This window comes from Podarcis liolepis (assembly GCF_965112155.1).
Source record: "Podarcis liolepis genome assembly, chromosome: 10".
NCBI classification, from domain to species: Eukaryota; Metazoa; Chordata; class Lepidosauria; order Squamata; family Lacertidae; genus Podarcis; species Podarcis liolepis.
In genome coordinates this window covers 11,886,433-11,902,396 of record NC_139562.1, presented here as the reverse complement: position 1 = coordinate 11,902,396, position 15,964 = coordinate 11,886,433, and the positions used below count along the sequence as shown (strand labels likewise).

At 47.5% G+C, this 15,964-nt stretch overlaps 1 protein-coding gene across 9 annotated transcripts in view; it reads left to right on the top strand.

Moving 5' to 3' along the window:
- The window catches only part of USP6NL (USP6 N-terminal like), a 133,316-nt gene extending 127,174 nt beyond the window's left edge, over positions 1 to 6,142 (top strand). For all 9 annotated transcript variants that reach the window (XM_083461101.1, XM_083461104.1, XM_083461102.1 and 6 more), the window contains one exon: positions 309 to 6,142. In XM_083461101.1, coding sequence (XP_083317227.1) covers positions 309 to 1,729 — 1,421 coding nt within the window. In that variant the 3' untranslated portion in view covers positions 1,730 to 6,142. The remainder of the gene's footprint in view (positions 1 to 308) is intronic.
- The last annotated feature ends 9,822 nt before the right edge of the window (positions 6,143 to 15,964 follow it).

Below are 15,964 nucleotides of genomic sequence, written 5' to 3'. Positions count from 1 at the left end.
CATGCCTCAATATCTTGCATGCTTTTGGTATCAAACTGGCTGACCACTGGCAGTTCCTATTACTGTTAGAGAGTTCATGTATAGGACAGAAGGCTAAATCTGCCACAATCGCCAACCTCTTAAGACTTGATTTCAGATGTGAACCCTCTGTTCTTGTTGCTTTATGTAATTCATACATTGACATGTGTTCTTTGGGAGAAGAGCGGGTAGAGGCGGGGAACCAATTAACTTCCTTTGCCACAGGGAGGGATCCATGGCAAGAGTTTAGTTTATATATGTAATGCTTATTTTGGTGTCTATTCTTATAGGTAAAGATGACGAACTTCCAAAGAAGTTGGGGAAAGTTCCACCCGAATCTCAGCCTGCCATGCTTAATCTTACTCATCTGGTCAATGGGCAGAGCGGCACTAGTGCAGCAAGTAATGGCCGGGCTAGCCAGAGGGGAGGACGCAGAGCATCCATAGAGAGAGGCCAGGAAAGCTCGCCAGGCCACCGGAGGAGAAAGGATTCGCTGGAAAGGAGACAGCAAAAGCCCGCGACGGCTAATGTGCGGAGTGGGTTGCTAAAGCATGACTTGGAGAGCCCCAGGAAAAAACCTGAAGTTCAGCCAGAGTCTGACTCCAAGCAAAATTATAATGCATCTGCTAACCAAAATTCCAATGCTACTTTAAATACAGGAAAGGAATTTGTGCCCAGGTGGATTAAGCCTTCGGATGTCAAAATCATCGAAAAGACTGCAAAGCTGACCATGGAGATCAAGATTCGATCTGCAAACCATGCCAGTTCGGGAATGCCACCGAGTCCTGGGCCTGAGGGACAGGCATTCAACGTGAAGCAAAAGATCAGGGCTTTGGATGTCGATGAGGGTAAGCGAGAGTCAAATGCGTCGCAGTATGACAATGTGCCTGGTGGTGACCCAGAGAACGACAATTCTGTCGAAGAGGTGCTAGAAAGGGCAATGCTGCAAAGTCCGAGGAACACAGCTTACTCCCTCGGTTCAAGGAAGTCGACAGAGAAAACATCTAGTCCACCAAAAATATCCAACAGTTATGCCTTCAGCTCACAACCAAGAGCCCCTAGATTCTCTTCCCAGTCTGATGGGGCAGATATTGGACATAACTTCAAGCCGCCGCCACCATCTTACAGTAACCCACCTGTTTACCATGGAAACTCCCCAAAGCATGTTACCAACATGGTTCATTCCAGCTTCGTAGCCACACAGTATAATTACGGGAATCGAACCGGCTCTCCCAGCCGGCCCTACATCCCTGAACTTCCAACAGAGATGTTTACTGATAGACCACATAGAAATTACGCTGTCAACCACCAGCATGTGGTCGTGACTCCTTCTAGTCGAATCGAAGTCCTCCCAGTTGAAACTTATGCAAGCAAACCTAAGTCGCCCAACGCCACCAGATTTGTAATCCCCCCAGCAGATTATTTGCCAGACAGTCGAAAGTGGCCTGATTCTTACACGCAGTCCTGGAGCCAAGATGGCAGCCGAAGCCACTTGGCTAACTTGAGGAGATACCCGCCTTTTCAATCGACACCTGTTAAAGAACATAATCTCTCCACCATTTCAGTGGATAGCCCTATAAGATACAGGACTTCCCCACCCTCTGAAGAGCTCGGCTTGCCACACTACCAGTATCCTAGTTCCCCAAGCCCTGCGCACCACTACAGACACCAGACTGACGGGTTGTCCATGCATGAATCAGTCCTGCTTTGAGAAACGACACGTGCTCACCTGAAAGACCAGGGGAGGAGCATGCAATGGTTGCACGTCTGGGGTTGGTGGTCATCCAAGATTCATGATCTTCATACAGGACAATTCAGATAAAGGCATATGCAAACTGACACTATTTCACAGCTCTGTTAAATGTTGACGAAAGCTGAAAGTGAGCATTGAAAACGGACGGAAAGGTTGGATTCTCATAAACATAGCAATAGGTTTGTATGTTCAGCGTGACGACCATGGCGGTTGTTTGTTACGTTCGTGTAGCTAATTGAGCAAATGACCTTGTTGCCTAAAACCTCAGTAAGCTGCTTTTTGACCTGACACTACAATTGATTGTGTGTTCACGTGTGGCAACAGAATTACAGTGTCTAAAATGGAGGCGTGTGTATTCATGGACTGCATCCACAAAGTACTTTTTTTCCTTTTTTTTTTTTTTTTTTTTGGTTAACTTAATTTATAAACCACCCCATTCACTTGGGATGGGGGTTTCTTGACGTTCTTCTATACATTGTCTCAGTAAGCCAGGAGTGAGCATTCTGGGTTATCCAGAGCAGAGATGCTACTGCCTATGGCTCACATAGAAAGGAGAAGGTTTGACACCCAAAGCAAAGGCATTCTGATACAGCCAATAAATGGTGCTTATTCTATCAGGACTGTCTGCGAATTGTAGCATGTGTCTAGGATGTTGATGGTATTTGAGCCCGCCACCCACAATTGCATATCCAAAGGCAGTTCTGCAGTGCATTAGGTCTTCATTTTTAAATCTCAAATGTGTGTTTTGATGGAGGGGAGGGCAGAGGTGCAATCAAATACAGTATGTGCATCATTCACACACAGAACTGCTAATATACCGTGAGTGTCAGTAACTATAGAAGGCCTGCACAGATATTTGGAATTCATGCTTGGCAAATGATGGGTTTGTGCTGGTCCACGCCACTCTTGCCTGCCTTGTCAGGGCTGGATTTCATGTTTCATGGAGTCCAATGTATGTTGGTCCAAACCCTAGGATCTGTCCCCTTCAAATCTGATGGCTCGCAGAGCACGTGCTTCGGGTCCACGTGGGCCAGGCACTGTGTGTGTGCAACCTGATGCAAGCACGAAAGCCAGCATGTCAGCTGCAGGTGGGAGTGAGCATGCTGCGATGTGGTATCCTTCTCCTGCGTCGCACTAATGTTCTGTACACCCACAGAGGGCTACCTGAAATGCAGCCAGAAAGCAACTTTTGTTTAATGGGTTCATTAAACGAGTTGCTTTTGACCATGGTGGTTGCATTTCAGGGCTCTCTGTAAATACACAAAAGTGCAACACGAACAGTGTTTAACGGAAAGATTAAAAGGCGTCTTTTAAGCGCCACTCTTTCCTAGAGATGGCATTTCCCTTCATCAGCCCCGACAAAGAGGTTTTGATCCCTTGAAAAGCATCGGCTATTCCTGTAATAATAAGAGTTTTGTCTTTTCAGAACCAACTCTGAGAAACCAAGATGCTTTTATCGCTCTTTGTTGCGTACACCATTGATGTTGCCTTTTGTGTCTGGCACCGGGGCTGCCCATCACATCCAGTGTTCTTTTGAGTGTACCACAGGCACAGCACAGTCTGCCAGGAATGCCTATTAATTTTCACTGTGGCTTAACCAGAGGGTGTTTCTGGTGGGCTGCAAAAAAATATATACCTCCATAACTGGTGATCCACCAAAGTCAAGGCAGCATACGGGCTGTAGATTGTAGCCTACCAGGCACCTGCTTTCTCCTTCCTTCTCCTTTCACCCACACCAACGCCCACATTGCACCGTGTTCTTGCTGTCCCAGCAAGTTGCTGTAAACAATGGGCTCCTTGAGCCTTTGGAGGGTTGAATTTGACTTGGTGAGCTGCAAGCTGTGCAGGCCTGTTTCGTAGCCCGTCTCAGGTGCACTTCGAAACACTAATCTTCCACGTTCAAATCATAGCCTGCCCTTTGTAAAGACAGAAATGCGCAGTTATGATTTGGGAACATCGGCACCAAAGGTGGCCGGTTCATATCCCAGCAGGGTTTTGTGATGGTCTCGGAAACGTTTGAGCTGTTCCCCACCCCACCCCACCTCAATTTGTATTCCTGTGTTTCTGGCACCCCCTCGCTCCTTTGCTTCCTTGTCAATTCCCACAATGTGCTTGAGCGTCTTGTTTTTCTTGAGAGCAATAGACTTTTATGCCCTTGATTGGGCTAGCGCTGCTGTACCATTAGGCCCTTAAGAGATGATTGTAGGTATAAAGTCTAATGCCGAAGTGCTCCCTCATTGTTAATCGGAAGCCAGCAAATTCATTGTAGCAAAATGCTTTGCAATCAGGGCCTGCAACCTTGGGTGGGTGGGTGGGTGGGTATGTATGTTGCTTTCTCCCTCCACTCCCATTTTGCTTTGATAGAGGGGGAGAAAATCTTGTAGGGTGGCTGGAAGAGAGCAGGCCGGCAGAATATCTATGGGGGACTGTATCCCACTGATTTGGGTGAAGTGCACATGGAGTCAGTCCTGTCTGAGCAGCAGCTGTCCTGCTCGGCTCAAATGTCCAGGAATGGGCAGCAGTGCATGCGAAGCCGCTACTGTCCCAGTGCTTCACATGCTCACATCTTGAGATAACCAGAGATCTGAACCTGTGCTAAGCCTGTCCTTTTCCCCAAGCAGAGCTAATTGCGGTTTTGATTAGGATAACAGTGGCGGTGGGAAGTACCATACACACCCTCCTCAGCGTGGCTGTTCTGATTCAATTCACACGTGTGTCCTTAGGCTATGCTGAGATGTTTTGTTTTTTAATTGGGATTTCTGAACACAGATCTGCCCCGTCTGTTTTGGTCATAAGTTGAAGCAAGGGGGCCAGTGCCCATGGCCTAATCCAGAGGTAGCCAGCCTAGGGTCCTCCAGATGTTGTGGACAGCTGGGCTGAGGCTCATGGGAGCCGGAGTCCAATCACCCCTGGCCAAATCCCATTTTTGAGCTGACCTATTCAGCTATGTCTGCACTCTGGAGGCTCTGTCCTCTCACACACTAAACCATGGAGTTGACTGCATGCTTCACTACTGCCCACAGACACAAGAGCAATGATGAACCTGGAAGAGACCCAAAGCCGATCCAACAAATGCCTCCAGCCCCTCTGATCCCTCAGTGGTTGAAAGATGTGCACACATGTCTCCTTTTTGCCATTCCCCTCCCTTCCCCTGTATGGCTGCCATACAGTTTGACCCAAGCTCTGGAACCAAACTCCCTGGCTTACGATTCTCCCCACATCTGGCTAAAATGTTGGATGGAAGTATTTTAGAGTATTCTGTTCTGGTTGAAAACAAACAAAACACTGGTCATCTCCAGGTTTCAAAAGATTAGGTCCTCTCTTTCTTTATCCACGAGGTTTTTTCCACGAAGGTTTATCTGGCTGCACTGATGGCGAAGACTTAGACCAGGCTTCCTCAACCTCGGCCCTCCAGATGTTTTGAGACTACAGTCCCCATCATCCCTGGCCGCTGGTCCTGCTAGCTAGGGATCATGGGAGTTGTAGGCCAAAAACATCTGGAGAGCCGAGGCTGAGGAAGCCAGACTTAGAAGTACAAGTGTGTTGTTATTCCCTCCCCACTTTTTTTCTAAATTGGGTTTGTACAACTTGTGACCCATAAGGCTAAACACAGCCTGCCCAGGTGATTATCAGCTTCTCTAATTCTGCAGGCCCAGGCGGGCCGCAGAAGAAACCCAGGAGGATTATTGTGCCCTGTCTGGGTCCCCATGTATATTTATTGGGCTGGTGGGTCATGAGTTGCTCAAGCTTCCCCCCCCCCCCAGCAATGTGCTATTGTGCCTATGCTCGCTGCAGGTTGGCGCTGCTAATGTGTTGACGGTACCGAAGTCTTTGAAAAGAAAAGGAGGGGGAAAAGCAACATTTAGCCAACATGATGGACATTTTGTGTGTGTATATACTGAATCTGATGTAATTTTTAATTAACTTGGCAAATGACTTTTAATAAAATAAAATAACCCTGCAGAACGCAGCGAAGTAGCTACTTAGTACTGCGTTGAGGAAGGGGGAGAAGAAGGCTTTAAACTGACAAACAGTACTTTGTGGTTCCAATTTACTTAACTGCCGCGTAGAAATGTATGTATATAATAATGTGGCTGTGTAATAATCTCAGAGTTTTAAACCATGGCTTTGTGATTAATAATAAATATAATAAAAAAGCGAGCTGTACAATTTACTTGATGCTAAGCAGCGGAGAGAAAGCTGCTCCTAAAATATGTATTGAGACTAGTAAATACTGTAGATTTTTATATATAAAATATATACATGCTATTTTTCTTATGTCATCTTCGACAGTTTTTTTTTAAACTCTGTTTTCCTATTTTCTTGTGACCTGTATTTTTAACCTGTTAAAAATAATGATTAAGCCTATGATTCTATGTCTTGTGTGCCTGACTCAAAAGAGTATTTCTGGTAGTTCGTCAAAGCAAATCTGAATCAGAAAATCATCGGATACCATATAGATAGATAGATAGATAGATAGATAGATAGCAGAATTATTACCCTGAAATTCTCTCTTGGACCCTTATCTACCGGTATATCATCCTTCCCCAACTTGGGTCTCTCCTGGTGTTTTGAACTACAACTCCCATCGGCCTGAGCCATCATAGCCAGTAAGAGGGCTGAGGAAGACTGGTTGGAAACAATCGTTGGAGCTGTGTCCAATTAATTTCTACTCAGAGTAGACCCACTGAAACTAATGAACCTATATATATTAAATTAGTCATGTCCATTAACTTCAATGGACCCACTCTGAGCATGACTACAACTGGATACATTAACCCTTGCAGTACTGTATTATTTTAAAGCCTTGATGCAGTAAATTTCCAGGCTTCAACTAGAATGATGCAGTGAGCAGAGCATAACTTTCCTATGGGGGTGGTGTGCATTTGTCCCAACCATCTGACTTGTGTCATCTTCAAAAGCAAATAAGATAGAAGGCTGCTGCTGCTACAGTAGTAGGCTAAAAAACAATCAGTCAAACAAACAAGCAAACAAAAAACTATTATGTATACCAGTGGCCATCTGGCTGGGTTTCCCCAGCCACTCTGGGCAGCTCCCAACCTAATATTAAAAACACAATACAGCATTAAACATTAAAAACTTCCCTAAACAAGGCTGCCTTCGGATGTTTTCTAAGAGTCAGATAGTTGTTTATTTCCTTGACATCTGATGGGAGGGTGTTCCACAAGGCGGGTGCCACTACCGAGAAGGCCCTCTGCCTGGTTCCCTGTAGCCTCACTTCTTGCAGTGAGGGAACCGCCAGAAGGCCCTTGGCTCTGGACCTCAGTGTCCTGGCAGAACGATGGGGGTGGAGATGCTCCTTCAGGTATACTGGGCCGAGGCCGTTTAGGGCTTTCAAGGTCAGCACTGACACTTTGAATTGTAGGTCTTTCAAGACCGGTGTTGTATGGTTTTGGTGGCCACTCCCAGTCTCCAGTCTCGCTGCTGCATTCTGGATTAGTTGTAGTTTCTGGGTCACCTTCAAAGGTAGCCCCACGTAGAGCGCATTGCAGTAGTCCAAGCGGGAGATAACCAGAGCATGCATCACTCTGGCGAGACAGTCTGCGGGCAGGGAGGGTCCAGTTTGAACATGCATGCTCATGTCTTGAGCATTACAGCATCAAGATGTGACCTGGTGTGGAGAAGAGGGGAAAACCAGGCTCCCAAGCCACTTTGTAGGACACATACTCCAAAGGTCAATGGAACTGGTTTGCTGCCAATGTGTCTCCTGCCTGAGTTTCATTCCGTTATTCAGTCCCCCCCATCCAATCTGATCAGCCGTTGTGGCGCTTTTCCTTATAGTCACACACATATGCACTGGGGGGCGGGGAGTGCTACCCTCTTCCTGCCACAGTCTTCTTTTCTCTAGGACCACAACTTCAGTTTCCCTCCCCTAAGGTTTCCTCCGTCGCAACTACAACTGCCTTCTCCATGCTTCAGTTTTCCTCCCCAAGGCCACTCTTTATCTTCTCAGGAATCTTGCCCCTTGTGAGACTCGAACCCACAACCTTGAGATTAAGAGTCTCATGCTCTACCAACAGAGCTAGCAGGCACTTGCCCCTCCCACCATCCTCTTCATGAGGTGACCTATATGGACAGGGTGGATTCCAAGCTTCAGCTTAGTTCATGTGCCTCTTGTGCCCCCTAGTGGCTCAGACTGTTACTATGGTATGATGACAGATCAGTACAAATACTATATATAACACAACCATTACTGCAGAGCAGATCTACATGTTGCATGGTTTTTAAATCGTACCAGTTATCCCACTGAATTGCTTCACAAGGTGCATAATGGATACCTGCTATCCATTAAGGTCCTTTTTATTTTTTTTATTTTTTAATTCAACTTTTCAGCAGGTAGAAAGCAAGAAAAACAATTGGAACATCAGAACCACAAAACAATACAAATACCCAGGCGTGCAAAATTAAGTGCAAAGCTCCTTGCTTTGTTACATGGCATCAACTTCCCATGACTTCCCTAATCATCCGTATGTGTGTGTTTATGTCATCCCTCCTTTCCCCAAAGTGGCCTTAAAAGCAGCTTATGCTATAGGAGACCAAAATACAATTAACTACCAGCAAATGAAGCAATGGAGGCAGGCAACAATTAAAGCTGCAATCAAACCAGCAGGTAAAAGGTGAGTCGCAAGGCTCCCCGATATTATTAAAAGCCATTAAAGCCACGAGAGAAGAGAAAAAGCTTCATGTCACCGACCTTTTCTGGAACAACAGCCGGTATATAAACCTGGCGATGGATCACAGCTCAGCACACAGCACCTGATCGCTGGCATGGGCCGTTGCAACAGCCTTTGGGGGCTCCTTTCCCAGTTAGGAAGTGTGAGTTTAGAGGGAAGAAAAAGCAGGTGAGACTTGTAGGAGGATGAGGGAGGGAGGAGGCAGAAGGGAAAGCAGCAAAGCGGAGGCAGGCAGGTGGTCTGGCTGCTGGTGGTGGAGAAGATGGAGACGGAGGAAGACAAGAGCAGACTCAACCCTAGTAGCTGTGGAGGAAGTCAACTGGCAGAGCAAGAAAGGCGATTTTTAGTTCCTTTTTAGTTTTTAGCTTCTTTTTTAAAAATAAAAATTGATTAGTTTTTTAACATATCATTTTCAACAGTAATTAAACATACTTTTACATCTTATTCCATATTTTTTGACTTCCATCAATCCTGTCTGAAAATTTTCCAGTCTAATCTCTTAGTATGCATTTCTTCTTTTCCCTATTACATTTCAAACTCATAACCAATATCTCTATCTTTTTCTACTTAATAATAATAATAATAATAATTTTTATTTACACCCCGCCCTCCCCAGCCAAGGCCGGGCTCAGGGCAGCTAGTAAGCAATAATAAAAACAAGTTGAATGAATACAACTTAAAAACAAGATTAAAATACATTAAAATATTGAAACGTTAAAATATTAAAATGCAGCCTCGTCACAGGAGGAGAAAGGAAAAAAGGAAAAAGAAAGGGGGGAGGGAATCAAATTGGCTCCAAGCCAAAGGCCAGGCAGAACACCTCTATCTTACAGGCCCTGCGGAAATAAATCAGATCCTGCAGGGCCCTGGTCTCATGAGACAGAGCGTTCCACCAGGCCGGAGCCAGTGTTGAAAAGGCCCTGGCTCTGGCTGAAGCTAATCTAACTTCCTTAGGGCCCGGGACCACTAGGGTGTTGCTATTTATGGATCTTGAGGCTCTCCGTGGGGCATACCGGGAGAGGCGGTCCCGTAGGTATGAGGGTCCTAGGCCGTGAAGGGCCGTGAAGTGTTACCTACTTTGTAAGACTTTGTATATTTCTCCTTAGAAAATTTCTTGCAGTCCTAGGTAGCGTAATTTGTTTATTACAGTTGCTCTTCAAGTAATTCATATACTTCTTCCAATCTTCTGTAAATCTCTGGTCCCGCAGGTTTCGAATCCTTCCTGTCATTTTGTCCAATTCTGCATAGTCCATTAATTTCGTCTGCCATTCTTCTTTTGTCCAAACGTTATTAGTTTCATGTCCATGGTCTCTCCCAACTTTGGAGGCACTGTTGCAGCTCTTGCTGAGCACTGGTGCCAACTCTAGAGCCAGGGCACTCACACCGCAGGGATCTGCTGCAACTTCCAGGTTGTTCCAGTTGGCCAATGTAACGTGATGCTATGATGTAACACTGACATGACGTCACGTCGTGGGTGCCATTGGGCACCCATAATCTGAGGCCCAAGTCGGCACCTCTGTTGCTAAGGTTGCAAGGGAGCCTAGGTACGCCTCTGTTCCCAATGGCTCAGTCCCCAGGAGTCTTTGGAGGAAGCCCTGGCTGTTTAAAGTGGTATGATACTTCTTTATATGTATAGCACAGAACCACTCTTCCCCAGACTAATGTTGGCCTCCAATTCCCATCAGCCTTGGCCAGCATGGCTAGCAGTCCGGGGTGATAGGAGCCCCTCCGGAGGGCACTAGGTTGGGGGAGGCTGTTTTCTATTTCCCTATGGTACCTGAAAGATAGTAAATTTATTCCAGTCATACGTATTCAGTGATGGAGTTGTTACTCTTTATTAAGTTTTTATACCGCCCTTCATCTGAAGAGCATAGGGCAATATAAAAATGCCATAATAACAAACAAAAACAACACACACACACACACACACACACACACACACACACACACCAGTTTAAAAGCCATAGATTGTTTAATTGGCCAAAGGCCTAGGAGAAGGAATGTTTTCACCAGGCACCTAAAGATATGTAGTGAAGGCACCAGGCAAGTCTTCCTGGGGAAAGCATTCCACAAGTGTTTCATCATTTGGGTGCAAAATGGTTAATCTGCCTTCATCAGTGTTGCCCAAAACTCTTTCAAGAGGAATTTCACAACATAACGGGGAGGAAAAAGGGAAGGGATTTAACGTCCCTCGAAGGACAGCCAAATTTAAATAACAATTCGACACACAGCTGTGAGGCATTTGCGAGCTTTTTTGCGGAGAAGGTCCTGTCGCTCCGCCATGACCTCCCTGCCAATTTGGATACAATAAAGGAACTGGAGGCCCCTCGACTGTCCTCGGGTCCAGTATTGGACCACTTTGACCGGATATCCCCAGCCGATGTGGACAGACTCCTCCGAGCTGGAAAGCCCACCACTTGTCCTCTCGACCCGTGCCCGTCTTGGCTGATTAGAGCGTGCCCAGACGAGGTGCGGGCCCCCCTGGGGGATATCATCAATTTGTCCCTTGGCACCGGGACATTCCCAGGGGAACTGAAGGAGGCAGTGGTGCGTCCGCTCTTAAAGAAAACATCATTAGATCCCTTAGATCTATCCAATTACCGCCCAGTTTCGAATCTTCCATTCCTGGGTAAGGTGATTGAGAGAGCGGTTGCTGAACAGCTTGGTAGGTTTCTGGATGAAACATCGGCTCTGGATCCATTCCAGTCCGGCTTCCGCGCTGGTCATGGGACCGAGACGGCTCTGGTCGCCCTAACAGATGATCTTCGTAGACAGCTGGATCGAGGCGGGTCGGGGCTGCTGATTCTTCTAGATCTGTCAGCAGCTTTCGACATGGTTGATCACGAACTTCTGGACCACCGCCTCGCCGACGTGGGGATCCAGGGCACAGTCCTTCAATGGCTGCGCTCGTTTCTCTCTGGTCGGGGACAGAGGGTGGCGCTTGGGGGGGAACTGTCATCCCGCCACTCCTTGGTGTGTGGAGTGCCTCAGGGTGCGATTCTCTCCCCGATGCTTTTTAACATCTTTATGCGCCCCCTCGCCCAGCTTGTCCGGAGTTTTGGGCTGGGCTGCCATCAGTATGCTGATGACACCCAACTCTATCTGTTGATGGATGGCCATCCTGACTCGGCCCCAGACACACTGATCAGATGCTTGGAAGCTGTGGCTGGATGGTTACGTGGGAGCCGGTTGAAGTTAAATCCTTCGAAGACAGAGGTCCTCTGGCTGGGACGGGACGATATGGGATTGAGGGGGCAACTCCCATCTCTTGCAGGGATGCAATTAGTGCCAGCACCGTCCGTTAAGAGTTTGGGTGTAATCTTCGATACCTCCCTCTCCATGGAGGCGCAGATTGCAGCTATAACAAAGGCGGCATTTTTTCATCTCCGCCAAGCTAAGCAGTTGGCTCCTTACCTCTCTCGCCCTGACCTAGCCACTGTGATCCACGCGACGGTCACCTCCAGACTGGATTATTGTAACTCGCTCTACGTGGGGCTGCCCTTGAGACTGACCCAGAAACTCCAGCGGGTGCAGAATGCCGCAGCGAGACTCCTTACGGGGTCTTCGCTGCGGGATCACATTCATCCGGTGCTATACCAGCTGCACTGGCTCCCGGTGGAGTACAGGATTAGGTTTAAGGTGCTAGTTTTAACCTTCAAAGCCCTACACGGCCTAGGACCCTCGTATCTACGGGACCGCCTCTCCTGGTATGCCCCACAGAGGAACTTACGGTCCTCAAATAAAAACATCTTGAAGGTCCCAGGCCACAGAGAGGTTAGGCTGGCCTCAACTAGAGCCAGGGCTTTTTCGGCTGCGGCTCCAACCTGGTGGAACGCTCTGTCACAAGAGACAAGGGCCCTGCAGGACTTGACATCTTTCCGCAGGGCCTGCATGACAGAGCTGTTCCACCAGGCCTTTGGTTAGGGCACAGCCTGACTCCCTCCTTTGGCAATCTTTACAATACTTTAGTTTATGGTTGCCATCAATTTTGATTTTAATTAATTCTTATGATGTTTTTATAATGTTGCACTATTTTAGTGTTGTTAGCCGCCCTGAGCCCGGCTTCGGCTGGGGAGGGCGGGATATAAATAAAATTTATTATTATTATTATTATTATTAAGGCTGGGAGAGAGGTAATTTTATAAGGTGGAAGTCATAAAATGTCTAGAAATGGGAGAGATGAAGCTTTAGATCTCCCCGATGGAGCCTGGTAGGTTCTGAGCATCTCTAAATGAGGATGGAGCTGGGCCCAGCTGCATTGAGGGACGCCAACATTCATCCTTGCCCAAGAGAGGCATGCGGAAGAAAGTTCCAAAATTCATCTTGGATGTGCAGGAAACCTTCCAAGCCCAACATTCTCAGACATCTGCTCCTTCTTGAAGGAGAAAATTCTAGCATTTTTCTTAATAATCTCAGTTCTTGGACTTGCAGTCTTAAGACTTGAAAATCACAGGGCTTTCCCCCTTTCCAAACATGAAATCTTCCATCACGTTCCATGCTCAAAGATGTGCTGTGCTATTCAGTGCGTGCCAACAGCCAACAACCCTTCAGTCTCGCATTCACTCGGACTGTTTTCAATAAGGTAAATCTGTTGAGATGATATCAACAGCCTTCAATGGCTGTTCTGCAGAGCCTATTTTTGCTTCTTTCCAGTTTGTCAACTCTTTTTCAATAAGCATGGTTTTTTATATGTATATATATATGTGTGTGTGTGTGTGTCACGGTGTTCCTCACATTGCACATTCAGTCCTGGCATTTCTGCTGCTGGGGAGATTAAGCCAGCTCTGTTCGTAAATGTGCAAAGTGTGGAGATGGTTCCAGCCAGTAATAAGAATTGGAACAAGGTCTCTGGTAGTCCTAGCAACAGCTGCCACCTCTCACCTCGCTGGAGAGAAATAAACTGCTCTGTGGCTTCTTTACGTCGCTAATAATTACTTCCTGCAGAAGAACTGGACACACACGTTTGTGTATTTGACCCTTTAATTTGCTTACCAGATTTTTATTTTATAAAAAGGGAAAGAGAGAAAGAGAGCACAAAAGGGGCATAGAATGCGGAGGGAAGAGGAAAATGAAATGAACCCAGGTAATGGGCCCATGGGGTCATGAAGAGTCGGAAACGACTAAACAACAACAACAACAACAACAACAAAACGTCATTGCATAATGGCCCGCGGAAATAGGTTGACTCCAGGTCTGAGGGGCTCTGGTGGTCTCACTCCTCAAGAAGCGGAATTACCTGCCTGTGGTGGGTCTGGCTCAAGCGTCTTAATTTCCCACAATGCATCTCTGCCTGGAAGCATTATGGGAAACAGAAAGGATGGCTAGATCCAGCTATTTGGTGCTGCTCGTACTGAACCTGGAAGTGGAAATTAAAAGGGGGGTAACTTTGGCCCACCTTGCCAACAAAGGTCCGTATAGTAAAAGCTATGGTTTTCCCTGTAGTGATGTATGGAAGTGAAAGCTGGACCATAAAAAATCCTGCAAGCTAGCTCTGTTTATGGCTCTTTCTCCTTTCCTTGACATGCTTGTTTTCTATGTTCGGGGGATTTCTTGTAGGCTGGAAAAACTCAACCACACAATCCCCCACCTGTTTTAGGGGAAGGGCAGAGAAAGTGTAGCTGGACCAAAGTCGCCTTGAGATGGCCGCTGAGGGAAGAAGAGAGGCCACCTCAGCTGCAACACGAGGAGCAAAATGGTGGGCAGCTCGGCTGCTCGTTGGCTCTTCTTCCTCTCTCTTTCCCTCCCTCAGTGCAAGGTGGTTCATGCAGCCCTGTTATGGCCGCTGAGGGAAGAAGAGAGGCCACCTCAGCTGCAACACGAGGAGCAAAATGGCGGGCAGCTCACCAGCTTGTTGGCTCTTCTTCCTCTCTCTTTCCCTCCCTCAGTGCAAGGTGGTTCATGCAGCCCTGTGATGGCTGCTGAGGGAAGAAGAAAGGTCACCTCAGCTGCAACACGAGGAGCAAAATGGCGGGCAGCTCGCTGGCTCTTTGGCTCTTCTTCCTGAGGAGCCTTGTGGAGATAGGGGAGGGAGGGAACAGCTACTACCCCAAGCACTCAATGGAGGAAACATCACCTATGTGACTTCTGAGTAGGCCCTCTAACTTAGGCCCTGGCTCCTTCAAAGACAGGTGTGGCAACAAGGCCCGAGAATCCTGCCCAGACGTTGAGTGCCTCCATTTCCCTCCACCCCTTGAGTCTGGCAAAATGCCTCTGTGTTTCATCATCCGGCCCCTTTCCTTTCTCCCGGCGTGGAAAAAGCATTTCGACAAAGACCGTGGGCGTCTAAGTGGTAGCTAGATGTCCTCCTCTGCCTCTGAGAGAACGACACGCTTCCATTTAATGGACAAGCCGGCGTGTCCCTGCTTGACCTGAGTCTGGGGCGCTTTGGGAACGAGGAGTTTCTTTTGAGGAGCTGCTACCTGCAGGCCCACCGGAACGGCCTGCGAGTATGACCCACAAAACCGGTCTTTAAAGGGGAGAACCTTTTGTTCTTGGGCAGCCATTGTACGTGGCATTTTCCTCCCTCTGCATCGCACCAAGGTCTTGGGGGTTGTCCCTTGAATACCCTTTGTTCACCGGTGCTAATTATACTCCTGTGTGATTTCGCTAAAGGTTGTTCCCCCTCGCCCACAATCTCTTTAGAAATGAATTAGGCCCTGGTTAGGAAAATGAGCAGAGGGCGTCGTCATTCCCCTTTCGCTCGGATTCATTGGCCTCGTAGGAAGGAGATTTACTCTGCGGGGAAACAAAACGAGAGCCTCGCAAACGAGCTTTCCGTACGTCTAATTAGCTACAGGTTGGGCCTAATGGAAGGAAATGACAAGCTGTCAATGGAGTAGCAAGTAAGCTGGCTGTACTCAAAGAGAGTCATGAGCGCCATGCCAGCTTCAAACTCGGCTCCTTTCTCTTAAGCGCTGCGTTTCCCGGAGATTAACTCTCGTCTTTTATTTATTTTATTTCCCCCCGTTTCGCACTTGACATAGGCTGCGGCCTTGTCCTGGCGACAACCCCATTTGGATGGACGACGGGTTCCGATGGCGCCCACTGCCAGCTCCGTGGTGCGTCATCTCGGGAGGAGACCGTGTGGGCAATGAAATCGTTTCGCCGCCTTTGTTGGAGCGGGGTTATTTCTCTCGGCAATAAAATGCTTTGGGAGGGAAGGGTCCTCCAGCGAAGGAAGTTGAAAGGGAGGCTGGCCTTCGAGGCCCATCTACTGCATGCTTACTGAGCTGCTTTTCAATGACTGCATTAACAACCAAGTAGGTTTCCTAGTGCTCCTAATTGCTTCTATTCACACGCAGAACGCACTTTACCAAGGTTAAATCCCTTTTCTACGCCTCCGGAAGGTAGTTATGCATTATTATCTCCACCCCACCCACCACTTTAGCTGGTTATTTAAAGCAAGCGTCGTTTCGGTATGTTTGTTTGTGCATTTCGGCAGGTTAGCTTGACCAGAGATCGGGAGAGCCCAGCGTTCCTGTGGTCTTTGAAAGGCCTG